Consider the following 26,372-nt stretch of genomic DNA (forward strand, 5'->3'; position numbering starts at 1 on the left):
TGGACGGTCAATATGTCATTTTTTCTCTCTCTCTTTAAGCAGTAGGTTGCCCCCCCCCCCACCCCCTCTTTGGATATTCAAATGTGAGTGTGTAAGCTTCAGAAAAAATACACTAAGTGAAAACGGGGGGAATACTGTGTAACTCCCCCCCATATGCCCCAGGGAAAATGGTTTGACTTGGGTATTACTTACAGGGGTGGGAGTGCAAAGTATAGGCTACACCTAAATGTCACTGAGTGCAAGAGATGTGCTCTGGATTGGCTGTAGAGGTTTGCACTAAGATGAGTGAATGTCTGGCTGTTGCGGACTGTACAGGACAGGGTGTCTCCTATGTGTTCTTTTGTTCATGCGTTGGAGGCCAGCCCAGCTCTGCCTAGATCTCGGCTTCCAGCAGCCAAAGGGGGAGTGGCAGAGCTCTGGTGGGGGTGTTCCCTTTAGGCACACAGTGTACAAACAACATGTGCTGTGGTGCGGCAGAGGTGTGTCACTCCTGGCTCTCTTGCTAGCTTGCCTGCTTAGCTTCCTTCCTTTTTTCTCTGCATCCCGCGTGTGCACACACCCCCTTCGCTTTTCCCCTTTTCTTCCCTACTCGCCTCGGCCAGGCTGTTTCTCCACCGACCAGAGAGAAGGTAGGAGGGGTTGTGGGCTTGCTTTTTGTGCCACACTGACTCAGGCACTTCGGTAGATCAGTGCCTTTTTACTTCCAAGGGAAACTGATTCATAGGGAACATTTCCTGTGTTCTGTGGGACTGAAATATATATATTTTTCCCCCAACACATTAGAAGAAATAAGGAAATACACAAGACTGTAGGACTTTGTTAAAACATTTTAAGTCTTAATACTTGGCAGCCGGTTCTGCTATTGTATAACCAGAAGTGACTGCATTCAGTTTCCTCTGAATTAAACAAAATAAGTTAATTAGGCCTTAAAAGAAAACCCAAGAAGTCAAAATGGTTGCTGGCATGGTAATGCCCCTGGCAGATCTGAGGGCCATTTATGAGCTCCTCTTTCGGGATGGCGTCATGGTGGCCAAGAAGGACAGGCGTCCCCAGTGCATGCACCCTGAGATCCAGGGGGTTGCTAACCTGAAGGTGATAAAGGCCATGGGCTCCCTCAAATCCAAAGGCTTTGTGCGGGAGACCTTTGCATGGAAGCATTCCTACTGGTACCTCACCAACGAGGGTATTGTGTACCTGCGGGACTACTTGCGTCTGCCACCTGAGATCGTGCCCTGCTCCCTGCAGCGCGTGCGTCGCCCCGCGTCCACCCTGAACATGATGCGTCGGGCCAGCCGTGGAGTGGTCCAGACCGTGGAGGGCCCCCCTTTCTACGCCCCCAAACCCAGGGTCGGACAGGAGAGCCAGCAGGGCATGATAGACCGCCAGGGCTACCGCCACAAGAGGGGACTCCCCGGCGAGGAGGAGGCCTCGGGTGTGAGGCTCGCAATGAGGTTTAGGGGCTCCTACCAGGGCCACGGACGCGGAGCTGTAGGGGAGCCTGGAGCTGAGACCCAGACTTTCTTCAGAAGAGGCCAAGGTTTCCACAGAGAGCAACAGCGTGTGCCAGAAGAGGGCCAGAGGAGAGGCTTTGCTCCACGTGGCCCTGCTTATCCTCCTCCTCTGGAGGCTAGGCCTGTCAGATCCCCTGCCCCAGCTGGAGATGTCAAACCATTTGTGCCTGAAGTTCCTGCCCCTGCTCCTATTAAGCAAGAGAAGACCAAGGAAGTTGCTGTGCTCGTGCCTTTTGCAGAGATCATTGAACCAGTATTCATCCCTGCAGTGGAACCAGAGGCCCCAGCCCTAGAATTGGAGAAAGTCGTGGAGGAGGTGACAGTTGAGGAAGTGTCATTTGAGGCCCCCATGCCTGTTGAAGAGGCTGAGCCACAAAAGGAAGAGATCACCGCTGTGGAAGCGGCAGAGGTGCTCTCAGATGTGTGGGATCAGGAGGAGCCAAAGCCAGTTGTGGAGGAGATAGAAGAAGCAGCTGAAAAGGCCCCAGAGCCTGAGGTGGGTGAGGCCATTAAGGAGGAGGTCCTCAAGGCCACCGCACCTCTTGAAGAGTTTGAAGAAGAGCCCAAACAATCCACTGAAGGGTCTGCTGAAGAGTCCATCCAAGAGTCCACTGAAGAGGTCGAAGATGTTGTTGAGAAAGTGACTGCCACGGAGATGGTGGTTGTTGAAGAAGCCGCTGCCATTCAGGCGGTGGTTGTCAGGGATGCCCCTGAAGTTCCTCCCGAAGACCTCCCACATGATACTGATATTGAGATACTCGAAGAGCCCAAAGAAGTTGAGGAGGAACCATCCACTCATGAGGAGCCTGAGGCCTCTTTGTCTGAGGCTTCTTCTGATTCTGAGGCCTCTGAGCCTGAACCAATCACAGCTGCAGTTGCTACTGAAGCCGAGAGTGAACCAGTTACAATCACAGAAATCGTTGAAGCTGAGAGTGAGCCAGCTACAATCACAGAAAACGTTGAAGCTGAGAGTGAGCCAGCTACAACCACAGAAAACATTGAAGCTGAGAGTGAGCCAGCTACAACCACAGAAAACATTGAAGCTGAGAGTGAGCCAGCTACAACCACAGAAAACATTGAAGCTGAGAGTGAGCCATCTACAACAACAGAAGGCGCCGTAGAGGCCAAAAGTAAACCAGTTACAATTACAGAAGCCATACCGGAGGTTAAGGCCTCCGTCCCATTGACCAAAGCTGATACCACTGAGCCAGACTCTGACACTGACCTTCCCACCCCTCTACGCCCAGTCACAGAGGACTTCACAGACCTCACAGAGTACCATCAGCAGACAGTGCTAGAGCACATCACTCAAGAAATACCCGCTGGTATGGCAGCCTTCAGATCTGAGATGCCACTTGAGGTAACCTCCCAGGTAGTAAGCTCCACGGTGTATTCCACAGTGTTTGAGAACCAAATCTCCCAGTCTGAGGCCTTCATGGAAGCCCCCTCCATTGGAATGGCAGGCACCGTCTCACAGCTTGGACTTGAGCAAGAGGCTAGTCCTCTCTTTGGGGCTGAGTGTACTGCCCCTGTCATCCCCTCTGAGTGCCCCGTTGCCGCTCTGAAAAGTTCCATTCCCCAGGATGACTGGGCCTTTCTCACAGAGGAACCTGATGAGGAGGAGGAGGAGGTGAAGAAGATCTGGCCTGATGCTCTACAAGGTTTGAGCTCTTTCTAGTTATTAACCCTTCTTCGACTACAGTCTTTTCCTGCATCAGTGACATCACAGACGTTTCTATGGGTACTGTTTGTTTGTGAATGTGTGGGAGGGTGATCTGTGGTTAATTAGATCCAATAATGATACAAGTAATGCACTTGTCATTTTCCATAAGGCGAAACAATAACCAGACTCTCTAAATCATATGTCACTTGCAGGATGCATGATATAATAGTCTGATACTGCATGGTTGTGGCTTGCTTGCTTTGCACTTAACTAAATGTACTTCTTCTTGTAAAATGAAATGTAATTCTCAGAACACTTACACTACCGGTCAAATTTTTAGAACGCCTACTCATTCAAGTGTATTCCATTATTTTTACTATTATTCTACATTGTACATTGTAGAATAATAGTGAAGACATCAAAACTATGAAATAACAAATGGAATCATGTAGTAACCAAAAAAGTGTTCCAAATATATTTGATATTTGAGATTCTTCAAATAGCCACCCTTTGTCTTGATGACAGCTTTGCACACTCTTGGCATTCTCTCTATAGGATTCATGAGGTAGTCATGAAATGGAATGCATTTCAATTAACAGGTGTGCCTTGTTAAAAGTTAATTTGTGGATTTATTTCCTTCTTAATGTGTCTGAGCCAATCAGTTGTGTTGTGACAAGGTTGGGGTGGTATACAGAAGATAGCCCTATTTGGTAAAAGACCAAGTTCATAGTATGGCAAGAACATCTTCAAATAAGCAAAGTAAGACAACAGTCCATCATTACTTTAAGACATGAAGGTGTGGTGTGGAGGTGGTTTTGCTGGTGACACTGTCTGTGATTTATTTAGAATACAAGGCACACATAACCAGCATGACTACCACAGCATTCTGCAGCGATACGCCATCCCATCTGGTTTGGGCTTAGTAGGACTATCATTTGTTTTTCAACAGGACAATGACCCAACACATCTCCAGACTGTGTAAGGGCTATTTGACCAATAAGGAGAGTGATGGAGTGCTGTTTCAGATGACCTGGCCTCCACAATCACCCGACCTCAACCAAATTGAGATGGTTTGGGATGAGTCGGACCACAGAGTGAAGGAAAAGCAGCCAACAAGTTCTCAGCATATGTGGGAATTCCTTCAATACTGTTGTAAAAGCATTCCAGGTGAAGCACATTGAGAGAATGCCAAGTGTGCAAAGTTGTCATTGGGGCAAAGGGTGGCTATTTGAAGTACCTCAAATATAAAATATATTTAGGTTTTTGTTTAACACTTTTTTGGTTACTACATGATTCCATATGTGTTACTTCATAGTGTTGATGTCTTCACTATTATTCTACAATGTAGGAAATAGTCAAAATAAAGGAAAACCCTTGAATGAGCAGGTGTTATAAAACCTTTAACCGGTAGTGTATATGTTGCATTTAATTTTTCAATGTTATATGCCTGACCTGTTGCATGATTTGAATCATCTTTTGTGTATTTGTTTTCACTGTGTGAAATGATGTGCCATTGTACAGAGGACTGCCAAAATGCTGGAGAAATACATATTTAAAACACACAAGGATAAAACCACACACCACAACATTCACTCCTAGTTGAAAAGATCCACTGAAAACACCACTTATTAGACACTATTATCAGACTAGTAGGTAAAAACCACACAGTCTATGAAGGGTTTGCACGGAGCTCAGTATCCTTACATTAGATAATTAGCCAGTGTGGCTTTGGTGCTGTTTTTGTTGCCAGCTGTGTTCAAATAAGGATTGGAGCAGTATGCTGAGGGCTGACACTGTACTGTACTGTGCGTGCCTATGCCCCTATGTACTTGTCCTCTTGCTCAGTTGTGCACCGGGGCCTCCCACTCTTCTTTCTATTCTGGTTAGAGGCAGTTTGTGCTGTTCTGTGAAGAAAGTAGCACACAGCATTGTATGAGACCTTCAGTTTCTTGGCAATTTCTCGCAATGAATATTCTTCATTTCTCAGAACAAGAATAGACTGACAAGTTTCAGAAGAAATGTCATTGTTTCCGGCTATTTTGAGACTATAATCGAACCCACAAATGCTGATGCCCCAGATACTCAAGTAGTCTAAAGAAGGACAGTTTTATTGCTTCTTTAATCAGGACAACAGTTTTCAGCTGTGCTAACATAATTGCAAAAGGGTTTTCTAATAGTCAATTAGCCCTTAGCTAACACAATGTGCCATTGGGACACAAGCGTGATGGTTGCTGATAATGGGCCTCTGTAAGCCTATGTAGATATTCCATAGAAATCAGCCATTTCCAGCTACAATAGTAATTTACAACATTAACAATGTCTGCACTGTATTTCTGATCAATTTGACATTTTAACGGAGATCTTTTTAAATGTTCTTTCATCAGCAAGGACATTTCTAAGTGACCCCAAACTTTTTACGGACACAATGTATTTTTCAATGCTTTTCTTTCCTCCCATCTATTTCTGAAGAGCATCCCGTTTCTATTTACCGATATATTTTTAACTGTGCTGTTTCATAACATTTCTGAACCTTTATAATCTCATAGTTTCTACAGATTGTAAATTAAAGATACATGTTTTTTGCTAAAAGTGTTATATTTTTGATTTGACTATGACTTTTCAATCCAGCAGTACTATTTGCAGTGCTATTTAACGTGAAATGCTTACTTACAAGCCCTTTCCCAATAATGCAGAGTTAAAAAGTACGGAAAATGTGCAAATAAGCGAAAAAAGGATATAGTAGCGCAATAAAATAATAATAACACGGCTATATACAAGAAATACCAGTACCGAGCCAATGTGCAAGGGTACGAGGTAGTTGGGGTAATTGAGGTAATATGTACATGTAGGTAGGGGTAAAGTGACTAGTCAATCAGGATAGATAATAAACAGAGTAACAGCAGTGTTGGTAATATGTACATGTAGGTAGGGGTAAAGTGACTAGTCAATCAGGATAGATAATAAACAGAGTAACAGCAGTGTTGGTAATATGTACATGTAGGTAGGGGTAAAGTGACTAGTCAACCAGTATAGATAATAAACAGAGTAGCAGCAGTGTTGGTAATTGAGGTAATATGTACATGTAGGTAGGGGTAAAGTGACTAGGCAACCAGTATAGATAATAAACAGAGTAGCAGCAGTGTTGGTAATTGAGGTAATATGTACATGTAGGTAGGGGTAAAGTGACTAGGCAACCAGTATAGATAATAAACAGAGTAGCAGCAGTGTTGGTAATTGAGGTAATATGTACATGTAGGTAGGGGTAAAGTGACTAGTCAATCAGGATAGATAATAAACAGAGTAACAGCAGTGTTGGTAATATGTACATGTAGGTAGGGGTAAAGTGACTAGGCAACCAGTATAGATAATAAACAGAGTAGCAGCAGTGTTGGTAATTGAGGTAATATGTACATGTAGGTAGGGGTAAAGTGACTAGGCAACCAGTATAGATAATAAACAGAGTAACAGCAGTGTTGGTAGTAGGGTAGGTAATATGTACATGTAGGTAGGGGTAAAGTGACTAGGCAACCAGTATAGATAATAAACAGAGTAGCAGCAGTGTTGGTAGTAGGGTAGGTAATATGTACATGTAGGTAGGGGTAAAGTGACTAGGCAACCAGTATAGATAATAAACAGAGTAGCAGCAGTGTTGGTAATTGAGGTAATATGTACATGTAGGTAGGGGTAAAGTGACTAGGCAACCAGTATAGATAATAAACAGAGTAGCAGCAGTGTTGGTAATTGAGGTAATATGTACATGTAGGTAGGGGTAAAGTGACTAGGCAACCAGTATAGATAATAAACAGAGTAGCAGCAGTGTTGGTAATTGAGGTAATATGTACATGTAGGTAGGGGTAAAGTGACTAGGCAACCAGTATAGATAATAAACAGAGTAGCAGCAGTGTTGGTAGTAGGGTAGGTAATATGTACATGTAGGTAGGGGTAAAGTGACTAGGCAACCAGTATAGATAATAAACATAGTAACAGCAGTGTTGGTAGTTGAGGTAATATGTACATGTAGGTAGGGGTAAAGTGACTAGGCAACCAGGATCGATAATAAACAGAGTAGCAGCAGCGTATGTGAAGAGTGTGAAAGTGTGTGTTTGTGTGAGTCCAGTGAGTGTGCATAAAGCCAGTGCAAAAAAAAAAAAGGTGGTCAATGCAAATTGTCCAGGTATCCATTTGCTGAACTTTTCAGCAGTCTTATGGATTGGGGGTAGAAGCTGTTCGGAAGCTAAGATGCCAAGCAGTTTCCATACCAAGCGATGATAAAGCCAGTCAAGATGCTCTCAATGGTGCAGCAGTCAAACTTTTTGAGGATCTGAGAGCCCATGCCAAAACCTTTCAGCTTCCTGAGGGGGAAAGAGGCATTGTCGTTGTCACGCCTTGGTCATTGTATTTTGTGTTTTTGTTATATGTTTGGGTAGGCCAGGGTGTGACATGGGTTTATATGTTGTTTTCGTATTGGGGTCTGTAGTATTTGGGATCGCGGCTAATTAGGGGTGTTGTATAGGCTTGGCTGCCTGAGGCGATTCTCAATTAGAGTCAGGTGCTTTTCGTTGTCTCTGATTGGGAACCGTATTTAGCCAGCCTGACTTTCGCTTTGTAATTCGTGGGTGTTTGTTCCTGTCTCAGTGTTGTATTCACCAGATAGGCTGTAATTAGTTTCACGTTCCGTTCTGTTGTTTTTGTATTTAGTATTTCAGTTATTTCATGTACCGCGATTCAGTTCATTAAAGTCATGAGTAACCTACACGCTGCATTTCGGTCCGACTCTCTTCATTCAACAGACGAACGCCGTTACAGTCGTGCCCTCTTCACGACTGTGTTGGTGTGTTTGGACCATGATAGGTCCTTAGTGATGTGGACACCGATGAAGTTGAAGCTCTCAACCCACCCCACTACAGCCCCATCGATGTGGTTTCCTGTAGTCCACGATCAGCTCCTTTGTCTAGCTGACATTGAGAGAGAGGTTGTTGTCCTGGCACCATCGTTGGTGATCAGGCCTGCCACCATCGTGTCATCGTCAAACTTAATTATGTTGTTTGAGACATGCGCGGCCACGCAGTCATGGGTGATCAGGGAGTGCAGGAAGAGAATAAGCACGCTCCCCTGGAGGGCGCCCGTGTTGAGGGTCAGCGTGGCAGATGTGTTGTTAACTACCCTCACCACCTGGGGGCGGGCCATCAGGAAGTCTAGGATCCAGTTGCAGAGGGAGGTGTTTAGTCCCAGGGTCCTGAGCTTAGTGATGAGCTTGTAGGGCACTATGGTGTTGAACGCTGAGCTGTTGTCAATGAACAGCATTCTCACATAGCTGTTCCTTTTGTCCAGGTGGAAAAGGGCAATGTGCAATAGAAATTGCATCATCTGTAGATCTTTTTGGGCAGTATGCACATAGGAGTGGGTCCCGGGTGTCTGGGATGATGGTGTTGAGCAATGTTTCCTCTAAGCGGCACGCGTGAGGCAGAATAAATATGAGCGTGCGCAGAGAATCACAAGATTAAAGCTATGCAATTGCATTGTGTAATTGAACGCCTTTTTTTCTTTATGATTAAGGCAAATACAGAGCTGGAGAATTGTCACTTCTAACTTGATTACCTACGCTGTTTGCTTTACACCTACGTTGTTTGCTTTATTGCCAGACAATAAACGAGGCACTCACCTGAACCCGATGATCCTGTGTGTGAATCCTGCATGTAGTGACAATTATAATGTTACAATGCATTTATAGGACAATTAATGCATTGTTGTTCAAATGTAGTTCAGAAGATAGATGCCTCAAAAAAAGGCAATTGCATGGGGCAACTGCATCAATATGCATCCACACACGACACGTCCACGCTCACACCCAGCGTCCACGAGCTGTAAAACTCGCTGGACTTGCTGCTGCCATCTGCTGGGTAACAGCTCTACTCCCCATCTGTGTACAGTATGGATAAAGTTGTAATAATACCCACATAGTTGTCATAGACACTGAAATACATGGATATTACATTGATAAATAGAGAACAAAACATTCAAGTGAAAAACATGACATATTGTACACTCATGTTTAACTACTCAACTACTCAAGTAGTTGTGTTTATTAAGTGGGAAAAGTAAGGTGACTGTTTTTTGTTTGTTTCAGTCCTGGCCTGTGGATGCTTCCTCCACATGGCCTGTTTCAGCCCCCCTGAGAACTTTCCATTCTCTGCAGGCTGATAAATGACTCAGCAAGAATGACTCAGCAAGATTGTATTGGACCAGGTCTCTCTTGGAAAAGAGATATTATCTCAGTCAGAAAAAAACCTGTATAAATAAAGGTAAAAATAAAAAGATATTGGGAAATGTGAGTTCATTTAGTGAACACTGCTTTTTCTGCCATTTTTCCTGCTAAATGGGGCGAAGCCTCAGCTCCTACACGATGGAGCTCCGATGGGAACGTGTGGCAGCCACCTTTTAATCTGACCTCCACTCCCTGTTTCAGCTCAGGCTGTTGCTGCTGGAGATACTCAATTCTAACAGTAGGGAGACGAGTGTAGAAAGAGTAAATGCACACAGAGAATAGACTCTAGTAGCTAGTGGTATCATTTTCTCTCTGTTGTTGTATTGTGAATATATATATTTTTGTATTAGCTATTATGACGATTGATTATGGTAGATCCTTCATGGAAGATCTGATTCAACAGGGCCAAGGTAGGACGTTTTAACTACAGGTACAGTACAGTATTCTTACCAAGAGGTGTCAGCATTAGGTTTGCATTGCTAAAGCTGGGATCTAATGCTGCTAGTGTATCACATAACAGTAGTGGCATTACATCTCTCTGTGATAAACCTGTAGCATATGGTACACATTTAAGCTACAATATATATACAAAAGTAGGTGGACACCCCTTCATATTTGTGGATTTGGCTATTTCATCCATACCCTTTGCTGACAGGTGTGTAATATTGAGCACACAACCATAAAATCTCCATAGACAAACATTGCCAGTAGAATGGCCTTACAGAAGAGCTCAGTGACTTTCAACGGGGCACAGTCATAGAATGCCACCTTTCCAACAAGTCAGTTCGTCAAATGTCTGCCCTGCTAGAGCTGCCCAGGTCATCTGTAAGTGCTGTTTTGTGAAGAGGAAACGTCAAGGAGCAACAACTGTTCAGCTGCAAACTGGTAGGCCTCACAAGTTCACAGAACGGGACCGCTGAAGCACCTTTAAATTGTCTGTCCTTGGTTGCAACACTCACTACCAAGTTCAAAACTACCTCACGAAGCAACGTTAGCACAAGAAGTGTTAGTCGGGAGCTTCATGAAATGTGTTTCCATGGCTGAGCAGCCGCACACAAGCCTAAGATCACAATGCACAATGCCAAGCGTTATATGGAATAAAGCTCACCGCCATTGGACTCTGGAGCAGTGGAAACGTGTTCCCTGGAGTGATTAATCACATTTCACCGTCTGGCAGTCCGACGGACAAATCTGGGTTTGGCGGATGCCAGGAGAACGTTATCTGCCCCAATGCATAGTGCCAACTGTAAAGTTTGGTGGAGGAGGAATAATGGTCTGGAGCTGTTTTTCATGGTTCCGGCTAGACCCCTTAGTTCCAGTGAAGGGAAATCTTAACGCTAAGGCATACAATTACATTGTAGACGATTCGGTGCTCCCAACTGTGTGGCAACAATGGTTTGTCGAGATGGGTGTGGAAGAACTTGACTGGCCTGCACAGAACCTTGACCTCAACCCCATCGAACGCTGACTGCGAGCCTGACCTAATCGCCCAACATTAGTGCCCGACCTCAGTAATGCTCTTGTGGCTGATTGGAAGCAAGTACCCACAACAATGTTCCAACATCTAGTGGAAAGCCTTCCCAGAAGAGTGGAGGCTGTTATAGCAGCAACAAAGGGCCAACTCCAAATTAATGCCAATGATTTTGGAATGACATGTTCGACAAGCAGGTCAAATCAAATCAAATTGATTTATATAGCCATTCGTACATCAGCTGATATCTCAGTGCTGTACAGAAACCCAGCCTAAAACTCCACAGCAAGCAATGCAGGTGTAGAAGCATGGTGGCTAGGAAAAACTCCCTAGAAAGGCCAAAACCTAGGAAGAAACCTAGAGAGGAACCAGGCTATGTGGGGTGGCCAGTCCTCTTCTCGCTGTGCCGGGTGGAGATTATAACAGAACATGGCCAAGATGTTCAAATGTTCATAAATAACCAGCATGGTCAAATAATAACAATCACAGGCAGAACAGTTGAAACTGGAGCAGCAGCATGGCCAGGTGGACTGGGGACAGCAAGGAATCATCATGCCCGGTAGTCCTGAGGCATGGTCCTAGGGCTCAGGGCCCCCGAGAGAAAGAGAGAATTAGAGAGGGCATACTTAAATTCACACAGGACACCGGATAGGACAGGAGAAGTACTCCAGATATAACAAACGGACCCTAGCCCCCGACACATAAACTACTGCAGCATAAATACTGGAGGCTGAGACAGGAGGGGTCAGGAGACACTGTGGCCCCATCCGTTGACACAACCGGACAGGGCCAAACAGGAAGGATATAACCCCACCCACTTTGCCAAAGCACAGCCCCCACACCACTAGAGGGATATCTTCAACCACCTACTTACCATCCTGAGACAAGGCCGAGTATAGCCCATAAAGATCTCCGCCACGGCACAACCCAAGTTGTCCACATACTTTTGGTCATATTATGTATTTAGCTAGATTCCATTTGTTTTTGATGCGATTATGTGGTAAACTTGTTTCACTAGTGAAAGTTGAGATTTGTGGTCTATAAATTGCCAGCCAACGAGACACAGCCTACGTTCCATCTATTTGGATTTGCTGATTTTATCTTGACAATAAGTAATAACTGTGAAGCAGAGTTGTAGCACAAACTTTATGGTAAGACCAAGAGCTGTCGGGCAGGCTCCTCCCACTCACGCAGTCTGGTTCTGCCAGGGATCAGGTTCCCCAGAGCTGGCTAAATCCAGGGGGTGTGAGCAGGATGAACTCCTCTGAGTGGCTACTCCCCGTCCTGTTTTTTTCCCCAATGAAGGGCAGTGTGTGCGTCCCAAATGGCACCCTATTCTCTATCCAGAGTGGCTGCGGATCCCACTTTTCCCTGACCTTTTTTCTCAAAAGTATCTCTAGCACTAAATTACCTGAAGGTTCTGCGCAATCACGTTCTGCACATGTCTTTCTTTACCTCTACCTTACGCACGCATTTTTGTGGTCCCCTTCTCTTCTCAATCAGTTTAATGGGGATATGCATTTGGGCAAATCTACGGTAACAGAATGACACAGCCTCTGACATTTCTTCACTTTAAAAGTATGCCAAACAAAAACCATGAACTGCAAAGTTAAATGAACCATACAACTCTGTGCATATGCACTACCTTTAACAATTTCATTAAAAAAGCATTTACTCGAAGAAAAACGCAGATGTCAGGTTTGGTAACAGAACGGCAGTAAAATGTCCCTCAGTTCCAAAAACTCTGTTAAATGTCTACTCCAAATGAAGTTTTAATGATGTCTTCGGAAAGAATGTACTGTCAGCTGACACCTTGAGTTTGAAGAAAATAATCTATTTCGGTTATTGAACTACTGTAAGTGAATTGGATTGGACCCGGTATCAGGATGATTGTAACAGAATGACACCATGGGTCCCTGATCTGTACTATACATACATATGAATGTCATTCTCTTCATGGTGATGTATCCTGAATAGGTACACAAAAGGCTCTAGAGATCATCATACTACCAACCAACTATCTGCTGATAAGCAACTGCTTGCTAAGGTTACGGTTAGGGTTAGGTTTAGAATAAGGGTTAGGGTTACAGTAATGTTATACTATGCTATTATATTCGGTTCTGTTATGCACAATAGCCTACTATCATTACGTGATCTTGCAGAAATTGATTCAGCTTTGATCTAACTTTATTAAACAATCACCATTCGCCAGAGTAGCCTGTTCCCTAAGAGTAGAGCAGACTGTATGTAAAGTAGAGAATAAACACATGGGCAGAACGTGATCTGCACATGCGCTAAAGCTTTGGGACCTTTAGCACCAGAGATACTTTTGAGAAAAAGGTCTGTGAAAAGGTCTATTTACTGCATTACTTTTGACCAGGGCCAGTAGGGCAGTGGTGTAAAGAACTTAAGTAAAAAATACTTTAAAGTATTAAGTAGTTTTTTGGGGTATCTGTACATTACTTTTCCATTTATATTTTTGGCTACTTTTACTTCACTACATTCCTTTTGAAAATATTGTACTTTTTACTTCGTACATTTTCCTTGACACCCAAAACTACTTTTAATGCTTAGCAGGATAGGAAAATAGTCAAATTCGCGCACTTATCAACCAAACATCCTTGGTCATCCCATACTGCCTCTAGTCTGGCGGAGTCACTAAACACATTTAGTTTGTAAATTATGTCTGAATGTTGGCGTGTGCCCCTGGCTTTCCGTACATTCTCTAAACAAGAATATGGTGCCGTCTGGTTTAATATAAGGAACTTGAAATTATTTATGCTTTTACTTTTGACAATTAAGTAATACTAAATACTTTTAGACTTTTACTGGGGGCCTTTATTTTTATTTTACTAATTTTCTTTTAAAGTATATTTACTTTTACTCAAGAATGACAGTTGGGTACTTTTTCCAGCACTGCCATAGGGCTCTGGTCAAAAGTAGTACACTATATAGGGAATAGAGTGCCATTTGGGATGCCGCCTGTCGCACTCCTATGCAGGGGCAGTATGGTTAATTGCTAGCCGTCACTGTAAGCGAGCCAGTGACTGCATCCAAAATTGTACTCTATTCCCTATATGTGACCGACCGGCTCAATTCGGTCTTATGTAGCAACATTTCAAATTGTGTTTTTTTTTCGTTGGATAAAAGTAGAAACTCGGAGCTAGAAAATTGTATATCATAAACTGCAAGAGGAACAATGGGAAAGTAATTCTGCTTTGAAAGTTGCTAAACTTGTTACCCCACTTTTGAGAAAATGGCCCTTCAATGTTTGGTACACAAACTGGAAAGCTCTTCTTTGTCTACACCCATTCAGCATCGTTCACCCCCTCTTAAGCCTTAGCCCCACCCATCTCTTTAAGGATTCACATGTACTAAACCAAAGATTTCAAGACCAAAGGCTGGTTTATAATACGTCTATCGACAGTTGTCGCCGTTAGAATGAACATTTTATTGTTGTCCGTCATCAAACTTGCCGTTATGAAAAAGTATGAACACAAAAACGACAGGCTGCATGACATCAGCAGCCTGGTGGTCCAAAATAGCATAACTGGTGTATTTAAAAAAAGACATGTATTAAGTATATGTGACATCACTCGCTCTCTCAAACCAGGCAACTATAAGCAACTTTCTAAACAATGTTTTGGTTTATTTCTAGCTTTTTAGCTAGCTAGCTTATGTTAAGTTAGCTAGCTAGCCAGTTCAATTAATGACCATATCATATACAGTAGCTGACAATGTCTTCACTATAGCTCATTTGTATTCACTTTTGCAGGAAAATAAACTCACAACAACATGTTTCAATCAGTGACATCACTCGCTCTGAGACCTTAAAGTAGTGGTTCCCCTTTTGTTGTTTACATTTTGTTGTTTACATTTTAACTATAAAACAACGTGAGCAGGTCTCATTGCCAACAGCTGTAGAAGTCAGTCCCGGTCGGGTTGTAGCTGTAGATGTCAGTCCCGGTCGGGTTGTAGCTGTAGATGTCAGTCCCTGTCTGGTTGGGTTGTAGCTGTAGAAGTCAGTCCTGGTCGGGTTGGGTTGTAACTGTAGAAGTCAGTCCCTGTCTGGTTGTAACTGTAGAAGTCAGTCCCTGTCAGGTTGGGTTGTAACTAGAAGTCAGTCCCTGTCAGGTTGAGTTGTAGCTGTAGAAGTAAGTCCTGGTCAGGTTGGGTTGGGTTGTAACTAGAAGTCAGTCCCTGTCAGGTTGGGTTGTAGCTGTAGAAGTCAGTCCCGGTCAGGTTGGGTTGTAGCTGTAGAAGTCAGTTGTAGCTGTAGAAGTCAGTCCCCGTCAGGTATAAGTAATCCTTCTCACCCCCCCCTTAAAATATTTAGATGCACTATTGTAAAGTGGCTGTTCCACTGGATGTCATAAGGTGAATGCACCAATTTGTATGTCGCTCTGGATAAGAGCGTCTGCTAAATGACTTAAATGTAATGTAAATGTAAATGACTTAAATGTAAATGTAATGGCGAAGCAAGCATTGTGACATTGAACAATAAGCTGGGAATAGAACATTCAGAAGGCGAGTTGGTGCCACGGTGCTCAATTGAACTAAAAGGAGCTGGCAGGGTGAAAAATGCACAAAATCAGGCCTGTTTTTTTTTGCAATGACTTCAAAACAACAGCAAGCAGCTGGGAAATATGGTCATATTATGAAACTGGGCTCCACGACGGATGCAATGAACTCATTTTTATCTGAAAAGAACGTTGTTAAAAATGTCATGTGTCCAGCCTACACATGACAACAATTAAATTGTTTCCAGCACCACATTTACAGTTACCAAAGCTCTGGTTAACACGAAAACTGCCTTACCAGCTCTGCTAGGGTGAGTAAAATGGTCAGAGTGGTCTCATTTGTGTCTGTAAGTAGCTAGCAAATATTAGCTTGACTGCCGCTGTAAAGCTAAATCAACCCTACTCCTCGGCCCGAACGTCCAGTGTGCGCTCCGAGAGTGAAACAGTCTGAATTTACAAACTGACCTTTTAAAAAAAAATGGAAACACCATAATATTAATCAAATTAATTAAGCCAAAGTTCTTAAAATCAATCCCATATACTATGTTATTACAAAAAAGGTTTTAAATTCTCTGGTAATGCCAATATGGAATACTATCAAATGCTTCTCAAAAGATGCCCTCTGGTGGTTAAACTAGCAATAACTTGCAGTAACAGAAGAAATGGCTGACAAATAGATAACGTGCCACAGAATGCTGCAGCAGCATGCAGGGTGTGCCGCAGTATGACACAACTTTTAAAGGAGGAACCATTGTATAAGGTTAACAGTTGACAGTGCATGTCAGAGCAAAAACCAAGCCATTGTGTGGAGGCACATGACAGCCCACTTGCAGTTTGCCAATAGGCACCTAAAAGACTCTCAGACCATGAGAAACAGGATTCTCTGGTTTGATTTAATCAAGATTGAACTATTTGGCCTGAATGCCAAGAGACAAGCCTGGAGAAAACCTGTCACCATCCCTACATGGTGGTGGCAGCATCATGCTGTGGGTATGCTTTTCAACAGCAGGGACTGGGAGACTAGTCAGGATCGAGGGAAAGATGAACGGAGCAAAGTATTCTTTTCTTGATGAAAACCTTCCCCAGGGCACTCAGTACCTCAGACTGTGGTGAAGTCACATTCCATCAAGACAACGACCCTAAGCACACAGCCAAGACAATGCAGGAGTGTCTTTGGGACAAGTGCCCAACCAGAGCCCGGACTTGAACCTGATCGAACATCTCTAGAGACCTTAAAATAGCTGTGCAGCGACACTCCCCATCCAACCTGACAGAGCTTGAGAAAATCTGCAGAGAAGAATGGGAGAAACTCCCCAAATACAGGTGTGCCAAGCTTGTAGTGTCAATACCCAATAAGACTCAAGGCTGTAATTACTGCCAAAGGTTCTTCAACAAATTACTGAGTAAAGGGTCTCTGAATATGTCTATTTTATTTTACACATTTGCTGAAGTTCATACAAACCTGTTTTTGCTTTGCCATTATGGGGTATTGTGTGTAGATTGGTGAGGGACAATAAATATATATATATATATATATATTTTAGAGGCTGTAATATATACATCGATGGAAACCACAATCTGTCTGCAATATTAAATCTGCTCTACCCCCCCCCCCCCCCCCCACACACAATTAAAATAAATAAAATCATTGGAAAGGGGTCAAATACTTTTTCACGACACTGTAGTTGAGGCCTGTTGTTGAGATGTATTTCTTATGAGTCACTCTTGTCTACGTGGTTTAAATGTGGTAAACATTGGGGCAGACTCCACCTATGTCGTTGGGAGTGTTGATGTGACATCACGAAGCCAGAAGAATATTTTCTTCTGTCAGGTTCCTAGCTTGTCATCATGACCATATTGCCCATTCAGTGTCCACTTTTAACTTAAATGTGTAGGCCTATTCCATATCCCCTTGACAATAGTTTTGGTCACTATGGTTTTGGTTGACATTTACCAGCAGGGGTAAAATAGACAACCCTCAAATTAGCATGAAAGGGACACCCCTCATAATAGAGTTATCAGACAGAGATACGAGAGAAACCACCTCTGTCTCTTCAGACCAGGTCTGTCTTTGACATCCTGAATATCTCCTCTTAGGCTAAATATCCCTCTTGCGGTATCTTCTATAGATGAAGATAATTACATGGTAGGTTGATAAAAGTGTGTCTGTGTGTTGCTTATCGTTACTGGGAAACTAGCCTGGTTCCAGGCTTCGCACCTTTGACAGAGGCGTAACCGACCGGAAGGCTTGCTAATTTGGCTAGAGCATACTGTATGCCGTTCAGTTTGCTTCCAGTGGTTTTAGGCTACAATACTCTCACTTATTCTGCCCACAGAATGAAACTTTTGATGTTGTATTTTGGGGCGTGTCATGTGAAGTGTGTCTGCGGGTTTTATTTGTGTGTTTTGTGCCTCTGGAACGGTTTACAAGTCATAGTTTGTTTTGTGATGGGGGATACATTCCAATGTCAAGGACTTATGCATTGTGTGGCTCTGCAAAGGGAGCACCTTCACAAAGAGACAGCCATGAAAACAGGATCTGTGTTTTAAGGAACATTCCCACTCCGGGGTTTTCTCTAAGATATTTCACCTTCAGGTCTTTAATGACGTTCTTTGTCCAGAAAGAATAGGGTAGGTGTTTGGATTGACAGGCAGAAGGCTTAAACAGTGAGTTGGTATTTGGAGGTTGGGGGATTTTTATTTCTTAGTGGTCAAGAAACAAGACCCAGTTCTTTAGACTTCTGGAAAGCCTATGGACATGAATATGGAGTTAAGACATAGCTTCTAGGAAAATGAAGGGGAAAAAATGTAACTAGGAACATAAACCATTGGAGAAAAATAGTGAGATCCTTGGTTTGTATGACTCACGGGGAGGATGGAAATTAATGAGTAGCTTACTGCTAAAGGTTTGTGAGCCTTCCCATGGAGCAAACCAGTTGGAGTAGCAACAGAAAATAGGAGATCACTTTACACCACACTACTTTGACGACAGAAACTAGGTCCAGGAGAGATACTTGTGTAAGTAAAGAGAGATCTAGATCAACATCTCACTTTATGAGATGTCTCCCACACTACCTTCAGAGATGGTGTTTTATTTTTTTATTCATCCTTTATTTAATCAGAAGTCACGTTGAAATGTACATCTCTTTTACAAGAAAGACAAGAAAGAACCATACATAGTAAACACAACATAGTGGTTAGAGCGTTGGACTAGTAGTGGTTAGAGCGTTGGACTAGTAACCGAAAGGTTACAAGTTCGAATCCCCGAGCTGACAAGGTACACATCTGTCTTTCTGCCCCTAAACAGGCAATTAACCCACTGTTCCTAAGCCATCATTGAAAATAAGAATTTGTTCTTAACTGACTTGCCTAGTTAAATAAAGGTCAAATAAAATATAAAAAAATAGATAAAACATAATGAATGGAAGTTAAAATGTTGCATAGTGCAAAAGTAAGCTATAAGGTAAGCTATTTAGGTTTAAAAACATTATTATCATTATTGTGTTTGCCTATATAGTATGGTATTTACGGTATGCTAATAGTTGCTCTCACACATGAAGCAGGAATGTGGCTTTGGCCACACCACATCCAACTAAGGCTATTGTAAACAGAGAAGTTGAAGAGAGATAGATCTGACTAGACATATTTTACTAATGTCAATCTATGTAATCTTTACTGTGTTACCTGAAGGCTACAATCAATAGACTTAAATGTACCTGGCTAAGTAAAGAAGCAAAATCATGCAGGTCTGAGTGGACGAACGAGAAGCAGAGTGATTGTGGAAGGAAGGGAGCGAGGGAACGAGCAAGAGAGAGTGGGTGGGAGCTCGGCCACTTTTGCCAGCAGTCTGAGTCAGAAGGAGAAAAAAAGGTGGGAGCGGTGCTCTTTCGCTCTGCTCTCTCGTAAGTTGCAAGCATGTTGGCTTCCTCTTTGGTTTGAAGTCCAGGACGGCGGCACCACACCCCTGGCTGGCCCCCCCCTTCCTCCACACACCCTCACCTTTCACCCGGGCTCTCCCAGCTGTCTCTGGATCTTGCGAGACCCCACTCGGTCCCAGGCCTGATGCCGGAAAGGCCCCCTGGAAGCGTGTTCCCAACCCTGGTGGTTGTAGGACATATTGTCACTTTGATCGCTGTTTGGCAGTGGAGGCAACGTAGGAGGCAGTTAAGAGAAGGTAAGACCAGCTGGAGAAAAAAAAAACTTGTTATGAGGCTTACTGTACTTCAGTAAATATGTCCTTGGGGCACATGAATAGAGATCAGAAGGTCTCTAGTCGTCACCATTTGTCTTAAATGGTCTGCTCTCTCTTCCCTCTCTACTCTCTGTGCTTTTGTGGTGCATGCTGCTCCCCCTCTTCTTCTCCCTCTCATCTCAAATTTCCTGACTGTAAAGTTGGTGGTGTTAACCCTGTAAATGCCGGCTGTAATATGATGCTGTGGTATTTTGTTGACTGACGTTGCTTCACAGTTGGATTCACGACTTGTAGTTCCGCCTCAGTCTTGTCTCACTTATCTGAAGTTGTTATGAAGGTACATGCACTAAGGAGAAATAAATGATTCCCTATCATTGAAAAATAACCTCTAGACAGATATGATCATTTTGTTTCACGTGAAGATCATTTGTTCTATTTGTGAGAGTGGAACATTTATGTGTTGTGGTGTGATATGGGATAGAGAGTTTGATCAAATAATAACGTTTCATCTATTACATGGTACATTTGAATGGTCTTGTGTAGTATAGACTTGCATACAAGGCGATTGCAGTATAGACTTGCATACAAGGTGATTGCAAAAGTCCTGAATTGTGATTTTTGTTTTCGAACGACTCCTTTTGTTTATGAACATGTTCAACATGCCGTCACTTTGGTCCTATATGGAATGTTCACAATGTTAATGGTTATAGACATGGGCTAGTATCAGGCCTTCTGGTCTCTGAAGAAATATCACACACACGATTTGGCTCAGTTAACCTCGTAAAGTTTAGCTTGCTACGTCCCTATACCTGTGGCACAGACACCCCTTTCAAATGTAATGTATTGTTGACACAGCTTGTCACAGTGAGCCTGTCAGGCTTTCCTCTGCAGAACAGTGGGACAACCACACCCTTAGGCAAATTACAGGATGCCTGAGTTTAAGGCTGCAGATGTCACGCGTGCGAGAGAGGGGATAATTACCTGCACTTGTGAAATGAGAAACACCCGTACACTTAATCGTTGAGACAATAAAGTAAAGTTGTAATGCAGCCAGCTAGCCATAAGAGGATGCTCAAATCGGCACCAGTCTGAGTAGCTCTTTATCTGATACACAATCTTCTTTAAATTACATTTTGGGGTCTAATTTGTTGTTTTCCTGAACCTTGGCCAGGTACCGTACCTTGGCTGGTAATGACTCTTGACCCTAAGCGACTCTGTCCAGATTGACGAGTCTCACAGGAAGTCACTAGAGGACCCACCTATTTAGATAAGGGATTTCTACAGCGTTGTACTTTATTTAACCAGGGAAGTCACATTGACATTGACATCCCTTTTTTCAAGTGAGCCCTACTTGTTTTGTTAAGTAATATCCTTACTGTATGACCCAAATCGTATTAAGTTCACACGTTATTCTATTGAATCCACAACTAGACATGCTAACTGATAATATGTTGGCTTGACTGTGAAATGTCAGGCAAACATTTCTTTGCACAAAAAGACTGTGGGTTATCTCTATCTCTGCGTGTTAATATTTAGCTGCTTTGCATTCGGCCTGGTCAACTTTCAGCACTGCACTGCAGACAATTCATAGGGAAGGGCAGAAGTCTATTACATTTGTGGTTTCATTGCTAATGCTACCTTAGTAATAATTAATGCTACTGTTTTCACTGTTGTCATACCATATTGGACTTCTTTTAGCAGATTATTGGATGGCTTCTGTGTTTGATGAACATATTACACATTCAAAATAAATACTTACGGTTGAAGTCAGAAGTTTACATGCTCGTTTTCAACCTCTCCACACATCTCTTGATGCCAAAACTATAGTTTGTTATCAATAAATGTGTGGAGAGGTTGAAAAATGAGTCAGTTGTGTCATCATGCACAAAGTAGATGTCCTAAGTCATTTCTCCATCAATTGTTTACAGACCGATTATATCACTTTATCATAATTCACTGTATCACAATTCCAGTGGGTCAGAAGTTTACATACTTAGTAGTTGACTGTGCCTTTAACCAGCTTGGAAAATTCCAGAAAATGATGTCATAGCTTTAGAAGCTTCTGAACGGCTAATTGACATAATTTGATTCAATTGGAGGTGTACCTGTGGATGTATTTCAAGTCCTACCTTCAAACTCAGTGGCTCTTTGCTCGACATCATGGGAAAATCTGAAGAAATCAGCCAAGCATACTATCTGTACAAACAATAGTATGCAAGTATAAACACCATGGGACCACGCAGCCGTTATACCGCTCAGAAAGGAGGCGCGTTCTGTCTCCTAGAGATCAACGCACTTTGGTGTGAAAAGCGCAAATCTATCCCAGAACAACAGCAAAGGTCCTTGTGAAGTTACTGGAGGAAACGGGTACAAAAGTATCTAAATCCACAGTTAAACGAGTCCTATACTGACATAATCTGAAAGGGTGCTCAGCAAGGAAGAAGCCACTGCTCCAAAACCGCCATAAAAAAAGTCAGACTATGGTTTGCAACTGCACATGGGGACAAAGATCGTACTTTTTTGAGAAATGTCCTCTGGTCTGATGAAACCAAAAACATAACTGCTTGGCCATCATGACCATCGTTATGTTTGGAGGAAAAAGGGAGAGGCTTGCAAGCCAAAGAACACCATCCCAACAGTGAAGCATGGGGGTGGCAGCATCATGTTGTGGGGGTGCTTTGCTGCAGGAGGGACTGGTGCAGTTCACAAAATAGAGGGCATCATGAGGGAGGGAAATGATGTGGATATATTGAAGCAACATCTCAAGACATCAGTTAAAGCTTGGTCGCAAATGGATCTTCCAAATTGAGCATACTAAGCATACTTCCAAAGTTGTGGCAAAATGGCTTAAGGACAACAAAGTCAAGGTATTGGAGTGGCCATCACAAAGCCCTGACCTCAACCCTATAGAAAGTTTGTGGGCAGAACTGAAAAAGCGTGTGCGAGCAAGGAGGCCTACAAACCTGACTCAGTTACACTAGCGCTGTCAGGAGGAATGGGCTAAATATCCCCCAACGTTTGAAGGACAATGGTACCAAATACTAATTGAGTGTATGTAAACTTCTGACCCACTGGGAATGTGATGAAAGAAATAAAAGCTGAAATAAATCACTCTACTATTATTCTGACATTTCACATTCTTAAAATAAAGTGGTGATTCTAACTTACCTAAGACAGGGAATTTTTACTAGGATTAAATGTCAGGAATTGTGAAAAACTGAGTTTAAATGTATTTGGCTACGGTGTATGTAAACTTCCGACTTCAACTGTATATTGGTCACATTTTGGATGACGGTGGAGGGACAACCATGGCCGCCCTGGCACTTCTATAAGGCAGTGCTTTGATTGACAAGGGTGCCTTTGACATAGTTCAGTTATAGGGGAGGTGAGTGGCGAAGGGCGTTTACCCCCCCCCCCCCCCCCCCCCCCAAACAGTTAAAATAAAAACTGGCCAACTCACACACACACACACACACACAGCAGAGGTTGGTTGATAGTGCCTTACTCAATCCCGTGTGTGTGTGTGTGTGTGTGTGTGTGTGTGTGTGTGTGTGTGTGTGTGTGTGTGTGTGTGTGTGTGTGTGTGTGTGTGTGTGTGTGTGTGTGTGTGTGTGTGTGTGTGTGTGTGTGTGTCCTGGATACCACCATAACAGACTGGAAGTTCCCCAGAGTGGGTCTGTAGGCATGTGTGCTATTCAGTTGGCTGTGTCCCAAATGGCACCCTATCCCTACATAGTGCACAGCCATATAGGGAATAGGGTGCAATTTAGAAACACCCAGTGTGTGCTTTAATAATCAAAGAACCATTAGCACAGCCACAGTGCAAGATCTTAGCGTCACTGCTGATTGAATGTGTGTATTTGTACAGCTTTTACTGTACCTTGCACAGACCAAGAAAACAGTATTTATGTATCAATCTTTGGCCACATTGAAGAGCTTTGGCGTTGGCTTTGAGTTGATCTTGGCAATGGCTTCTCCTAATAGTAATAGTGGGTAATAAAGCAGTCTGTTCATGCAGCCAAAGCGGTAGACTGTCTTTGTTTACGAGTTCCATTGAGATGAGAAACACTTCCTGTTGTGTTCTTTTCTCAGATGTTATTCTTTTACTGCACCTTTATCCTTGATTACTTTGGTATTGTACTTTTCATCAGTTCTTGATCAGTTCTTATAAGCAGTTCTTCATTGAATCTTCATCTAATCCAGGGGTGTCAAACATACGTCCTACGGGTGGTTTGAGTAAAAACTCAATATATGTTAAAATGACTAGAACCAAATTGAAACTGTGTAGAAATTATAATGGACCTATACTCATAAAGTTTCTTGATGGTCTAGCTCGCTAATAATCACAGTGCACAGTCAATGATCCTACATTCAAACAGTTTCTTGACTGTCTAGCTTGCTAATAATCCCTAGACAGTCAGGGAGCATCGAAAAATCCAAAAATGATGGATAGAGAAACATGTTTTGCACATTTTGACAGCAAGGAAATATAACCAATTTCCAGTACGACCTTCTGGACCTCGTTAAAGACTGAATGCAAAAATCAATGCGACGGTGTAAAATCAATGCGACACACCTGATCTAATGTAACAAATGACACACCCTGGCAATATCTAATGCGATTTAGGTCTCGATAAATACACACAATTCTACCAATACAATGTACTCCACCAATATTCAAGATTCAACCAATACTAAATACTCCACCGAATACACAGTACTCCAATTCCAGAGTTTCATATGCACATGTGTGCGCAAAGATGTGCCTACATCTTTGTCCTTCTCCAGCATCTTGGCATGTCCTCAACCTCGCTCATTTTCCGCATGTCCTTGCTGATGGGATGGCAATGTTCCATTTCCGGGTGGCACCGCCTCTCTGAGCACTGTCTAATTGTGTTTCATAGGATGAAGATCCGGCCTGCCACAACCCTCATAGAGCAAAACTGTCTCGCTCTTTTCAGCGAAATGCCATCAACTACCTCTGCGAAGCGCCTGACTCACAGCTTCCAACAAAACGGCCCTTAAAGTTTAGAAAGATGAAAAAGGAGTATGCCAAATACATGGATTAATAGATTTATAGTCAGCATTGACAATAAGTGCCTACATTATGTGACTAGTCATTAGGAATGTTTTGAAATGTGAAACGTATAATCTTATCGCCTTAAACATACTTTGTAGTTTTCTATTAAAGTTTGAATTCTATTTTATAGCACACGATATCTTGATCCTATCAGATTGTCCATAGGTACATTAGGGCATTAGGTGACCTGAAAGGGGCGGGTTCTAATACATTCTTTACATCCTTCTCTCTCTATGTGTAAGCGGTTCAGTCAAATATTTTCATAATTGAATGCAGCCAAACATTCTTTATGGCTCAAAAAGTACATGAACCCTAAATATGCATTTTGTGATCATCTTTTTCTTTCTTTTTCATATTCTCTGTTAGTTCATTTATTAGTTAAAAATGCTATAAAATAGTTGAATGACATGGATGACGAAAATCTAAAAAAGGAAAAAGAGCCAATTTATTCAACATTTTGTGCAATGCTCAGTCTAGCAACCATGATCTAATCCTGGCTGATTTAGCTGCTGAGTCTAAAACCAACCAACAACTACACCCAATGTTTCAGTCGGTTATGGCAATATTACACCGATTGCATTGAGTAAGCATAATAAGGTTTGGAAAATGAACTGACTCCTAGTGGGTTTTATCCATTTTTAAAATGGTTTTTGAACGAATGGCTTCTTCTCACAGGAAATGTACCCCCTTTTGTTTGTCTTATTTTTAACATCATTAAAAGACACTGGAAAATAAATGATGCATTGCTGTTTTCCTTAACCAACACAGCGAGGAAGAAATGAACACATCATCACACCTTCTATTATCTGTCAAACAATGCCCTTGTCAACATGATGACAACCGGTGGAGAGTAATATACCGTACATGAACGAACCTGGTTGAAAGAATGCCAAGAGTGTGCAAAGCTGTCATCAAGGGGTGGCTACTTTGAAAGAATGGAAAATATATTTAGATTTGTTTAACCCTTTTTTTGGTTACTGGATGGTTCATTGTGTGTTATTTCAAAGTTGTGACGTTTTCACTATTATCCTACAACCTAAAGAAAAACCCTGGAATGAATAGGTATGTCCAAACTTTTGACTTTTACTGTATGTAAAAAATAGATGTAGTACATTTGACTAATTTAGCACAGTGGCTCCCAACCAGGGGTATTAGGACCTTGGCCTATCCACAGACGGTACTTGAGAAGACTTGTGAGACCATAGGCCTACTGGTAAAATGCACAGGCAAAATGCTGAGCAAAATGCATTTAGTGGTACGGTACAGTAACCGAAAAGGTTGGGAAGGGTTGAGAAATAGTGCCAAAATATATGAATATAGTGTCTAATATATAAATAGTGTCTAATATATATGAAATTACCAATGAAAATGTGAGATGTTTAACAAGCATCTCACCTGTGACAACATCATATGCGCATTGGTGACTAGTGCTATTGACACCATTCCTTCAGGGATCATTTATGTCAAAGTTGAAATGAAACAATCTCTAGCAGCTAGTAAAAGAGACATCGCGTGTCGGGCTGAAACAGTTTAATGTGAAACAGTCCAGACAGATTGTTATATTGGGGATGGCCTTTAGTATCGCATTTCAATAGCACCGATTAAGAACGCATTGTCCCGCAGAGGCGGGCGCGTGTAGAATGAAGCTACGGGGAGACTGCGCTCACTGG

General features: G+C 42.6%; 2 protein-coding genes across 3 annotated transcripts in view; both read left to right on the top strand.

Annotated features, from left to right (window-relative positions):
* The first annotated feature begins 515 nt into the window (after positions 1-515).
* Positions 516-25,989, top strand: LOC124013052 (fibrous sheath CABYR-binding protein-like). Its single transcript, XM_046327178.1, has 2 exons — positions 516-3,172; positions 24,527-25,989. The coding sequence occupies exons 1-2, from the start codon at positions 952-954 to the stop codon at positions 24,529-24,531; spliced, it is 2,226 nt and encodes a 741-aa protein (XP_046183134.1). The 5' UTR covers positions 516-951; the 3' UTR covers positions 24,532-25,989.
* pleca (plectin a) overlaps positions 19,264-26,372 on the top strand; it is a 77,662-nt gene continuing 70,553 nt past the window's right edge. For both annotated transcript variants that reach the window (XM_046327175.1, XM_046327177.1), the window contains exon 1: positions 19,264-19,604. In XM_046327175.1, the coding sequence (XP_046183131.1) occupies positions 19,493-19,604 (112 nt within the window). In that variant the 5' untranslated portion in view covers positions 19,264-19,492. The remainder of the gene's footprint in view (positions 19,605-26,372) is intronic.

Source organism: Oncorhynchus gorbuscha, linkage group LG24, assembly GCF_021184085.1.
Source record: "Oncorhynchus gorbuscha isolate QuinsamMale2020 ecotype Even-year linkage group LG24, OgorEven_v1.0, whole genome shotgun sequence".
Lineage (NCBI taxonomy): Eukaryota > Metazoa > Chordata > Actinopteri > Salmoniformes > Salmonidae > Oncorhynchus > Oncorhynchus gorbuscha.